General features: G+C 34.3%; 1 protein-coding gene across 11 annotated transcripts in view; it reads left to right on the forward strand.

Moving 5' to 3' along the window:
- Window positions 1–13,127, forward strand: part of ZNF385B (zinc finger protein 385B) — a 366,359-nt gene that overhangs the window by 276,279 nt on the left and 76,953 nt on the right. For 6 of the 11 annotated variants that reach the window (XM_024977375.2, XM_059876395.1, XM_015474700.3 and 3 more), the window contains 2 exons: window positions 4,999–5,037; window positions 9,259–9,369. The exons of 1 other annotated variant lie outside the window; for it this stretch is intronic. In XM_024977375.2, the coding sequence (XP_024833143.1) occupies window positions 4,999–5,037; window positions 9,259–9,369 (150 nt within the window). 11 annotated transcript variants of the gene reach the window in all.

A 13,127-nucleotide genomic window follows, 5' to 3' on the forward strand; every position in this document is an offset into this window, starting at 1 on the left:
CAGTGGTGGCTCTGAGATTCAACTGTTGTCTTGGGACTTGGGAGCTGAAGAAAATTCTCTGTGGAGATCTCACAGATGGCTGTGAAAGCCAAAGAACATGTGCTTTGCCATTTTCACCAGTTGTATGATTCTGAATTCTGTATGAACTTCCCTAAATCATGGGATAATGTCCTTATCCTTACATATTTGGTATGATTTTACATGTGAAATTATCAGAATCACGGTTGTATCAAGGCAGTGAAAATATATTTAGGAATTATCCATGGTAAAATTGTGTTTCTTTCCCATTCTCCTGTTTTATTTTTTTTCATTGTAAAACACTCTGAAAGTACCATAATTATAACTTTAGAAATACTTGTTCCCCTATCTGAAAGTAGAGAATTACTATAAAATCTTCCCTAAGTTGAAATGTAAAGCGAAGAAGCAGTTTCCTTAGGGACACATCTTGTTAATGGATGCACAAAATAAATCCAGATAAAGCACAGAAGCCCAGACACAAGTCAAAGCTTGGGCAGCTGAGCGCTGAGATGCTGAGTGTAGTTCCTGGGGAAGGAGCTTAGTGGTGCTACTGTCCCTGCTTGAGATGCCCACTGCCTCTCTCTATAAAAGCATTTCAAAAGAAATGCTAAACACTATTTTCAATTTTCAGATTTTATCATAAAAGCAAAAATCCTGTTGGGATTTCTTTCAGTTAGTGAAAACAGGTACTAGTACAGGTCTTTCTTAAAACCAAGTAGTGCAAAGCAAACTTTGAAAAACAGGGAGTACCTGTATAGGCCTCCCTAGCTAGAATGTTGTATTTTTGAAGGCTTTCTCTACTGTATGTCCAGCTCCCAAAACAGTGCATGACGGTCATTTAATAAACTATTGTTAAATGAATCAATTTTCAAGAAAATACAGTGTGTGTGTGCAAACTAAAAATTATACATTTTTAAAAGTGTGATGTGTTGGAAAGGAGCAAAAATTCCCAAGGACAGAAATGTCTACGTTGATATGAAACACTTAATATCTGAAAAGTTTGCATTTTTTTGTTATCAGAGTGCTCTAGAAAGAGGACATTATTTTATGGCAGAAATAGACATCTCTAACATTCTGTATATGTTTCTTTTTTTGTTCTTTTAGAAATCAAGGTGGAATTTCTCAAAAAAAAAAAAACAAACAAAAAAAAACACACTACTCTTAAAATGCAGTTTAGTTTACTTTCAAAATAGATCCCAGGGTGTTTTTTCCTTACTCTAGCCATCCTTTTTGTCATGGAATGTTGTTGTTCAGTCACTCAGTCGTGACTGACTCTTTGTGACCCCATGAACTGTCTGGGGGTCACTGTCTCCCTGAGTTTGCTCAAACTCATGTCCATTGAGTCAGTGATGCCATCCAACCATCTTATCTTCTGCGCCTCCTTCTCCTCTTGCCCTCAGTCTTTCCCAGCATCAGAGTCTTTTCTAATGAGTCAACTCTTTGCATCAGGTGGCCAAAGTATTGGAGCTTCAGCTTCAGCATCAGTCCTAATGAATATTCAGGACTGATTTCCTTTAGGATTGACTGGTTTGATCTCCTTGTGGTCCAAGGCACCCTCAAGAGTCTTCTCCAGCACCATAGTTCAAAAGCAAACTGTGTTATGGAATAGATAATTCTTATTTGATGAATTCCAGAGCTTTTCAAAGAGGGCCTAACAATATGGAATTCAAGTGAAAGATGTCAGACTGTCTAAATTCATTTTAAGGGGAAAAGGAAAGGAAAGAAAAAAAAATGTATTCTGGTCTATACTCTGTTTGGTTGCTTCCAGTCTCTGGACTGGCTCCACATTTTCTACAAGGAATGTTGACCACCACTAGGAAGGCTCTGGAAAGGGCCCTTAATTTCTGCAGCTATCAAAATACTGCTAATTGTCAACCAGTCTCAAAAACTGCAAAGGTCTACAACGTTTTGATAAAAATAGTAGTAGTAGTACTAGTAGTCATAGTAATAGCTTTAGTGGGTCTGAGACTTAGATCAGTGTGACCTATTATTTTCGTAAGTGTGTTATGTTAGCCTTTATACCAATTCTGGTTGACTTTCTGGTGGAGTAATGGTATGCCTGTGGTACAAGAGCACAGCTGATTTTGTTTGCCAGTCACAGTGTGTGGTTTTAGCAAAGAGCTAAATATGGCACTGGGTTGAATCAACAGTCTGGGGAGAGTGCGGTGTGCCATTTGTGTTCCTCCCAGTGACACTGATGGCATTCAGGTGGACCCGTCAGGATGCTCTGGGCAGGAGAAGCAGTGACAGGACGGCAAGTCTCAACTGTTACACATCCCAAATGCAAAAATGCAGGTCTCACAGCATGCCGTGCCATGGGGCTTATTTTTACTGAGACTTCTGGTTTGAAATCCAAAGCAGTACTGAGTTGTGGAGTTGAAATAAGGCTGCCAATGATGTGTTTGTATTTCCTGATCTTTGAGAAAAGGAATTTATCTTACAGTAGTTGTGTCTGCTTTGTTTCTATTTAAGTTTTTAAGGATTTGAAACAAGTAAAACAGTAATAATAAAGGCATATGGTCAGAGTATTTAAATATAAAAGGCAAAACCTTTTTTGTAGTAACTTCATAGAAATAAATTGCTCTTCAGTGACATAAGCTATTTCTTTTAGAAGTGTCAGTTCCTGAATATTTGAAGTTCTAATGAGACCCTATTGTCTCATTCTTTTCCATAAATCCAATAATGGAAAAGGAAAGGATGAAAAATAGTCATTCTTTTTGTGCTCCTGTAATTTGACAATATTGCGATTAAAAAACTGATCCTTTGCCAAACTTCTGGAAAGCTGTAACTCACAAGGATTTAGTAGCTGAGGTCTGCTTTGTAGTAAATCAAGGACAGGTGCAAAGGATGGCCATCACCTGCTCTGTGTAATCTCTAAGTATTTCTGGAACTTTATTTTTTTTTTCTGTATGCAAGCCCAACAGTTACAATGGGGAAAGAGAACAGGGCAGCCCCAATTTTCATTTATGGATTTCCTGAAGTAGCCCAAGAAGAAATGGGCTCGTCCTTAGAAAGGCATATATTGGTCAGAAAGAAGAAGACTGAGACTCACTTCTCCAGGAAACTTACTTGAACACCAAGCAGGCCTTCTGTGTAGCTTGTCTGGGCTGCAGGGAATTCTAGAAACACTCCTCCTTTCTTCACAAATCTTACCTCCTAGAGCAGTGCTACACACGATATCCATAACCCTGCTTGGTGGTCCGTTAGCGGGGAAGAGTAGGGGGAGAGACTCCTGCCTGAGTTTGAATCCTGACTTCAAACCTACAAACTCAAGGGTGACCAGTTATTAAGCTTCTCAAAGCTTCAGATTCCTCATTTGTAAAAGGAGGGTAACAGTGATATCTGTCTCACATGATGGTGGTGACTGCACGAGATAATCCCTCAGTAGAGTTCCTGGCACATGCTAAGAGTTCTGTAAATCTAACCTGCTCTTATTAAGATATTTATTATTATTATTACAGCTTAAAGTATTAGTCATGCAGTCGTGTCCGACTCTTTGTGACCTCATGGACTGAAGCCCGCCAGGCTCCTCTATCCATGGGATTCTCCAGGCAAGAATATTGAAGTGGGCTGCCATTCCCTTCTCCAGGATAACAGCTTAGAGAAAAAAATTAAAAGGCAAATAGAGCAGGAGTATAAACACATTTATGTCACTGTTAAAGGGAGGATCCTGGATGCTTAAAGTGTGAGAAAATCAGAAAAGGGGGAAAAAGTTCAAAGTCAGGGTGGAGCAAGAGGGGACAGACCTTCATGGGCCTTCTCTTGCCTTGTTGATTTGCTTAATCATCACCCTTTTTCATTTTTACAATGTCCTTTCTTGGGTTTGACTCATCCTACCCCATCTAATTTGGGACAACATCTGGAACATATTAGACCTCCAGAATGTTTGTTGAATGACTGATCTTTAACTTTTTAAAGTCAAAAACCTGATTTCTGCTCCTGTTTAGTAGGAAAGCTAGTATTGCCTGCTAGACTGTATAAATGGTTACCAAATGCTTCATAGAACATAGGTTAAAGCAGTTAGCTACGTTTAAGATGAAATGTCCTCATCTTCAAGAATAGTATGGATACCCAGCCACATATGAGAAACCCTGGTATAATTCTTGAGCAGTCTTTTTTGCTATTTAAGTAGTGCTTGGTTTGCTTCCCTACCCAGCCCCATGTGATGGCCAGTGAAGTCATTGTAAGACTCATTGTAAGTTCATACAATTTGAACTTCATCCCCTTGAAAATTATTGAGATAGGTGAAAGGTTTGTAATTTTATTTTATTTGCCTAAAATTCCACCTAGGAAAATTATCTCGAATGTAAATGTCATCTAGTACTAAGTTATTTGTTCATGTCTTCCCTACCCTGGCTTCTTTGCCCTCCCCTAGACTTCATCCTGCCTTTAGTGAAGTGCTGTGGTGTGTTTTTTTCCCCTTGGCTAGGTTTTATTTGCAACTGCATGTGTTTTTATATGATTGCTTACACTGTGTGGATATAAATTACTTTTTGGAATAATCAGTGAAAGTAATGATCTTTTAAAAAAGAACTCATACAAATACAGATTTGTAGTTCCATAAACTTTGTGAATACCCCCAAAGATGCCTGTTTATTCTTATTTTGATATTGAAAATATAATAGATGGTGTGATAAGACTAGCTTCATGAATTCCTTTTATAAGTACTGTAATAAAATGGTTAATTTGTCCATACATACCCTCCAGTTATCTCCTCAATTCCTGGCAACAGCCACAACCCAATTTTTCATTTTTATTGCCTACCAGTTAATTGCACTAATAGGTTTTACTTTTCATTTCTGCATGACTTTCATTATAAAAAGTGGCAAGTGCTAACTCTTGCTGCTTTTTAGTTAGTACATATTTCAGACTTTTTAATCAGAGATGAGCAAAGCAAATGGATTTTTTTTTTAATTTCATGTGAATATGCTTGCTAGCCTCAAAATTCCAGATGACTACTTCTGACTTTTACTCTTTTAGAAAAGAAGAGGCTTATTTGGGACCAATAAATTCTGCCAGGTAAGGAATATTGGGAGCTAGAGCTATGTGGTAGTTTGTTGTTTTTTTTTTTTCCTCTAGAAAAGCTCTTTTTAGTACTGTTTACCAGTGAATCAGTCTTCTCAATTCACAGACAGTTTTCTTGTGCAAAATGAACTAACATGAGCTAATTTAATGAGTATTTAACAAGGCATTTGTTCATTTAAAAGTGATGTAAACATTTTAATAAAGGTGTTTGAAAACATTTGTGCATTTTTAATAATCAAATGTGTATGAAATCCAATTGAATCTTTAAAAATAAGAGTTTGTTTTATAATTTCAGTACCTTAAATAATTTTCCTGAGTACTCTACATATGAAATGATTATGATATAGATATATAGTATTGACTATACTAAATTGAATCATTTTCATTTATCATATTTTATGATTTATGAGAATGTTTTTATTCAGCCTGATTGTTTTATTCATCTTGAAAATTGATTGGATAAAAGACTTGCCATTGATTTAGTTATACATATCTCTTTATGAAATATGAAATATCTCTGGTGGCTAAGACAGTTAAGAATCCACCTGCAATGCAGGAGATCTGGGTTGTATCCCTGGGTTGGGAAGATCCCCTGGAGGAGGGCATGGCAACCCACTCCAGTATTCTTGCCTGGAGAATCCCCAAGGATAGAGGAGCCTGTTGGGCTACAGTCCATGGGGTCACAACGAGTCGAACATGACTGGGACTAAGGACAAATCACTATGATTAGAGAGAAATGAATTTGCATTAGGGGAAGAAAACATTTAAGTTGATATAAATTAACATTATAGTTATTATTTTTACCTAAATTTTAAAGTATTTTAGGAATACTACAAGAAAAAATTCAGGATTTTACTACTCTATACTTTAAAGAAAGAAAGATGTAAAAGCGTTTTCTATGTTGTTGCTAAGTCTGGATCCTGCTGAAATGACCCAGATATTTGTAGTTACTGCGTGCTAAGTCACTTCAGCTGTGTCTGACTCTTTGCAACCCCATGGACTGTAGCCCGCCACACTCCTCTCTATGGGATTTTACAGGCATGAATGCTGGAGTGGGTTGCCATTTCCTTCTCCAGGGGATCTTCTCTACTCAGGGATCAAACCTGAATCTCTTACGTCTCCTGCATTGGCAGACAGATTCTTTACTACTAGCACAACCGATAGCCCTTCAAATGGCAAATACTGAAAATATCTGATAAGCAGTGTCTGTTTCAAAATATCGGATGAATTGGCAAGCTTCTTTCTTATACGGTTTAAAGTCTTCTTTCAACTAAATTATGTCCTCCCAAGTGACATATGAATAAGAAATATAATTATAGAATTCTGTGATAAACAGGGGGAAAGAAACAAGATTGAGACAGAAAAAAAAAAAAAAAGTGGACCTTTTCTTGAAATACCTATAACAAAATAGAGAATCAAGTGGAAAATAGAGAAAATTTGTTCCAAGTGAGAAATATGAAAGATACAATTTTCATGTGATTAGCAGTTAAGCCATTCAAAGGATGACAAGAAAGCCAGAGTTAATGACAGATGCAAAGGAATCGAGCAAATTCCATGTATAAAGTAGAGAAGTCGATTCTAGCTAAGAATTTCTTGAAGGAACCTCTTTAGTTTGCTTCTCATGAAACAGATGGGTGGAAGCTCACCTGCCTTTATATGGGGGTGCTTAGCCACAACTCACCTTTCAGGAAGAGAGCACTCAGCCTTGGGAACATAAACAGTATTTTCAGGTTATAGGGTATAAATATGAAATTTGAGTAGAATGCACTTGTATTAGGAGTTACTTGAAAAATTATGTAGGCAGCTAACAGTTTCAAAAATTGAAAGGGAATGTTTATATCCAAGGTTGTATTGGAAATCTCAACAGATATCTTGTTTTACTAAAAATTTGAAACTAGGTTTTTGTAGATGTATCTTTTGTCTATGTTTCTATATTGAAGTATGGGAACCACTAGGATGTGCAGATTTATTTTAGATGATGGAAGTTTTAATTTTTAACTTTCAATATATTTTTTGAAGTGAAACTATGATTTCATAAGTATCATTGCTGCATTCTTAAAAAGTCTATTTTAATATGATTTAAAGAAAAATGTTAGAATAATAATATATATAATAGTATAGGCATATTACAAAAATGATGAAAGGAAAATGTGTTTAGGAAATATTCATATTGTTTTATTCTAGATAGTTTACATGTCACTAGATGTATTTTTTAGAACCTTAGAACAGAAAATATCTCAATAAAATTATCTTACTGTTTTAGCTTTGCAAAATAGTGCAAAGTTTTCCATCCTGCCAATAAAGATCGGCTGTTTTATTTTTAAGCCTGTCTAAAACTGTTTTGCCCAGAAAAGGCAATGGCACCCCACTCCAGTACTCTTGCCTGGAAAATCCCATGGACGGAGGAGCCTGATAGGCTGCAGTCCATGTGGTTGTGAGAAGTCCGACACGACTGAGCGACTTCCCTTTCACTTTCCATTTTCATGCATTGGAGAAGGAAATGGCAACCCAGTCCAGTGTTCTTGCCTGGAGAATCCCAGGCACAGAGGAGCCTGGTAGGAGGCCCTCTATGGAGTCTCACAGAGTCAGACACAACTGTAGCGACTTAGCAGTGGCAGCAGTAATAATCAGAAAGTTACAGGTTCATGTTTTGCAAATTGATGAGACTTAAGTATTTATACTGTGAGTATACTAAGGAAGTGGACTAGGGTTTAATTTTCTGATATTTTGAGATTTTTGCCTATAGAAGGTTTTTTTTTTAATTCTTGTTAAATGAATTTTAATACAATCAATTTTGCTACAACCTTGAGCGAAACAAATCTCCAGATTTTCCAGTAATGATATTTTACATTAAATAGTTAAATGTAATACTCTTAACAGTTTTTTTTCCTCTTTCACTTTTTAAGTTATCATAAATAAAATTGACTTTTGGAGAATGCCCACAGTCCTGTAAATTTCCATACATGTATAAGTTTGTGTAACCATCACTTCAGTCAAGGTATAAAATAATTCTATTACTCTCTTCTTTGAATTTTTAAGTGTTTCAAAGCATATAACTTATCTTTATAGTAGGAATACATTATCCTAAACTTGTAGCAAAAAAAAAAAAAAACCTACTTTGCTGTACTGTTCAATAAATCTGTGTTCCACTCTCCTTTCTAATGAATTTAAGTTCTTCTAATTGCTAATTGTACACTTGGTTGATTTATGGTCCTCATCAGGGATAGCATTCATTTTTCCTTTCTACCAAATATCATCAACTAATCCAGGCCTAAGCTCTAACCTCTGGAGATTTCCTAGATGATGGTATCAGTAGATCTGTCTTTGTTCACATTACATCTGTTGATAAGTTATGCTTTGTTCATCATCCGCATTGTTTTTTGAACTGCCAGTTGTCTGACGTTAATGCTGGATTATTATCTGGAGTACACAGGAGAATCACTGCTGCATTTCTTTTTATAGGCTCTGCAGATAGTGTTCTTTCTTTTTCCAAGTATTTTCATGGCTTTGTGCCATGCTTTTTCTACACTATCATTGCATATTTCTCTATCTGTGTATGGTACATGCAAACCAAAGAGAGCAAAGTCACAAGCTGTAAGTCAGAACTTTCCTTGAATATTTAAACAAGTGTTGCATCTTAACCATTCTGTTATGGACATTTGAGTAGCATGCATTTCCAGTAAAATGAATATCTAGAGTCCATAAACAATAATAAATTATTTTAAAATAAAGATCAACATTTGTCTAATTGTCTGCAATATGTCTATCATTTATGACTTTACCACAGATAGAAAATTAAGAAATTTAAATATATCTGTAACAGTCATCACTGAGGTCATTTCAGACCATCTTAAGTATTATTACCTCACATAGAGAAAACATTAACAAGTTAATTTTAACCCTGATATTTGGATCTTAAGTTTTCTCGTTCTATTAATCTTTTAAGATTTTTCAAGGTTTCTTATATAAATATAAGATATCTTGAAATGTGATTCTCCTGTGATTGTTTTATGTGTGTTTTTATTTGAAAAAAAATTTTTTTTTGCTTTTAATTCTTGGAAATAAGCATATTACTAATGAATGAGATTCTTTATGATCCTTGTTTGGGAACTAAAAGATAAAAACCTCAAGGAATAATACAGCTACTTTTACTTGTACACACTATTGTCTGTCCTTTGAAGCTATAAATTGACTGTTTTGTCATTTGCTCCTCAGATGGATCCTGTGCAAAAAGCAGTCATTAACCACACATTTGGAGTGTCCATTCCCCCAAAGAAGAAACAAGTTATTTCTTGTAATGTCTGTCAGCTTCGCTTTAACTCGGATGTGAGTATCACCTTTTCATTGCTCTCTGTAGTCTGTCAGCTTGGAGTCTGATTGTTCTGAACATGTACATCTCTTCATATTATGTATTCTCTAGAAGCACATTTATTGTGGGCTGTCGGTGGCCCATTTATTTCAGTGTGCTCGATTTTAAAGGGATTCAGATTCAACATTAGAAACTTGAACCACAGAGTGGCTAATATCAAAAATCAAGGATTTCTCTATGCAATCAGTCTCATCTGTATCATTTTATACTTAATTCTACCAGTTATATTTACTTTTCAGAAATACTTGAATAGCAGAAAATATTTTTTAAAAGTTTAAAATGCAATGAAAATATGAAAAACTGCAATGAATGTTGAAGAAAACCATTGTTATTATTCTTGATAGCAAGTATCACATTTAAGTGTGTGTGCCAAATCATATTAAACACCGGAAAGAATAATTTATTGCACAGTTTATATTTTCTGGGAAGATAGAAATACAGGGAGAGCTTTGTAAATTATCTTATCTGGCAAGCATAACCATCCTGTTTTAAAAAAAGATAATAAAAAGATACACATTAATATTTTTTGAAAGTCAATTTTAGAATGTAGAAATAAAATAACAATATCACAATAAATAATATTAGAATGTTTATAATATTCAATTATCAAGTAAAGCCAACGACCAATGCAAATCTGAATCTGGCAACTATATATTATATGTGGTTTTTCCCAAGATATTTTACCATCAAAGTTATTTTGCAAAGAGTATGTTATCAGATTCATGAGTTTCAAAAATACTAAAATAGTAAATACCTTTCTTTGCATGTACCAGTAAATGATATTTTCATAATTCTATTTAGGAAACATAATGAAAATTACAGTCATTGGAAAAGAGGAGATATGCCTATCATGACTTATAAAAGTATATTTAATGAAATTTCAACCAAAACTCCAATGAATTTTTTTGGCACCTGATAAAATCTTTCTCAAATTCCATATTCAAGAATTAAAATGTTCCCAAATAAATTGAGAGATATATAGTACCAATTCACTAGAAAATCTCGGTATTGTTAAGATGTCATGTCTTCCCCTATTGATCCATACACCTAACACAACTTCGATAAAAATCCTAGAAGGCTTTTTTCGTAGAAAACACGAAGACATTTCTTAAATGTAACAGAAAAGGCCTATGATAGTCAAAATGTTTTTTAGGAAAGAGCAAAGTTTGAGTACTTATACTTTTTGATTTTAATACTTACCATAAAATCTATAGTAATCAAGACCATATTATTGGTGAAAGAGTAGTAGACACATTGATCAATAGAACAAAATAGACCCACACCTGTACAGTCAGTTGATCTTCAACAAAGTTGCAAAGATAGTTCAATGGAGAAAGGTCAGTCTTTGCAACAAATAGTGCAATTGGATATCTACATGTAAATTTTTAAAAAAGAACCTTGTGTGCTATTTCCCACAAAATACAAAAATTAATTCAAATAGATCATATGCATAACTATAAACTTAAAACTATAAAACTTCTAGAAAAAAAATGAGAAAACTTATGTGACCTTTAGACCTTCTTTGTCTAAAAAAATATGAAATAAAAAATGTGAATTATAAAAATGCTCATTATTGGACTTCATCAAAATTAAAAATGTCTCCTCTTCAAATGACACTATTAAACTGTTAAGAAATTGAAAAGAAAAACTACAGACTGAGAGACAATATTTGTAAGACACATGTCTTGTATGCAGATATTTAAATAACTTACAATTCAATAATAAATAATAAATGGGCAAAAGATTTAAATAAGCACTTTACCATGACAGATAAATATGCAAAACAATTCTCAACATCATTAGCTGTTAGGGAAGCAGACCACAATCAGATACTTAATACTTAATACTTAATACTTATTAAATACTTAATATTTATTAAATACTTAATACTTATTAAATACTTAATACTTATTAAAATGATAAAAATTAAACCAATTGATATTACCAAATGCAAAAATGAGGACCAACTGGAACTCTCATTAACTGTTGTTGGAAATAAAAGATAGTGCAGATCCTTTAGAAAACAGTTTGATGGCTATTTATAAGAATTTTTATAAAGTGATAGATACATTTCTCATACAGCCCATCAATCCCACTTCGAGGAATTTATCCAAGAGAAATGAAAACAGGTGGCTCAGATGGTAAGTCTGCCTGCAATGTGGGAGACCCGGGTTCGATCCCTGGGTCGGAAAGATCCTCTGGAGAAGGAAATGGCAACTCGCTCCAGTATTCTTGCCTGGAAAATCTCATGGATGGAGCCTGGTAGGCTACAGTCCATGGGGTCGCAAAGAGTTGGACACGACTGAGCGACTTCACTTCATAGGAGCTTTATTCATAATTGCCCCAAACTGAAATTGATCCTAATGTCTATCAACTGATGATGAAATAAACTAAAATATAGCCCTACAATGGACTCAGCAGTGAAAGAAGTTATATACCAATGCCTCCCACAGTGTGGATGAATTTCAAAGGCAGTATGCTAAATAAAATAAGTTACACACAAAAACGATACACTGTATGGTTACACTTATATAACTTTTGCAAAAGACAAAACTGTGGGGACAGAAATCCGACCCATAATTAATAGGGACTGAAGTTGGGGTTGAGAAATTCATCACCAAGGGGCATGAGATAATTTTTTTGGGTGATGGAAATACTCTACATCTTCGTTGCTGTGGTCATTACAAAACTGTTTTGTTTTGTTTTGTTTTTTTCTTCAAAACTCATAGAACTCAATACCTAAAAAGAATTTTACTGTATGTAAAGTATACCTCAGTAAACCTGACTAGGAGAACAAAATCAATGTGATAGGAGTCATGAAATATTTTGTAAATTGAAGACTAACTATAGAAACATACCTACCAGATATATTAAACTACAATATTGCTACTAGATTTAAGGTATAATAATTAAAAGAATTTTTTAAAGAAAAGATGGAATAAGAAATACTGAAAATAGATCCAAGTATATTTAACATTTTTGCCCAGTTATTATCCAAATTTATGTAGCCATGTAGGGAAATTAACATCTTTGTAACTTTACAAATATAAAATGAAAATGTTCACTACTTAACTGGCCACTGACAAAATGAATGCCCAGGTGAAGACATGCTCCATATTTAATTCTAGCATTCCCACTGCAGTGATGCCAGATTTTGAAGCATCTCATAATACAAAGCAAAGAGATTGTAAAGTAAAATTGCAAAAATCTTGCAAAAGATTCAGATTTTCATGAACTCATGATTGTCATGTTGGAGAACTGTTTAATACAAAGTCACTGACAAATGAGGATCTGCCTGTTAGAAGTATTCATTTAACAAGAGAAAAATTAAAAGGTTGATGATAGGCTGCTCAAAGTAAAATGTTTTAACTATCAAGCGAATAGTAAAAACTTTTGCAATTATGAATCCCTTGAATTAAAAAAAAGAAAACATTTATTTATGTGGTCCAAAAAGAAAAGAAATTTTAAAAGAATCATTGAAGAATATTGTTTCATCCTATTCCCATCCTCCCACTCTCCATGCCTTTCTCTCTCTGTCTATCATAACTACATTAATATTTCTTGCCTATCTTTCCTGGGTTTGTTTATGCAGATATAACCAAATATGAATATATACTCAATCTCCTTCCTTTTATACATACAAGATAGTATACTATTTATGCTTTACTTTTACCTTGCATTTTTTTTAACATAACAATATATCCTAGAGAATTTT

Source organism: Bos taurus, chromosome 2 (assembly GCF_002263795.3).
Source record: "Bos taurus isolate L1 Dominette 01449 registration number 42190680 breed Hereford chromosome 2, ARS-UCD2.0, whole genome shotgun sequence".
NCBI classification, from domain to species: Eukaryota; Metazoa; Chordata; class Mammalia; order Artiodactyla; family Bovidae; genus Bos; species Bos taurus.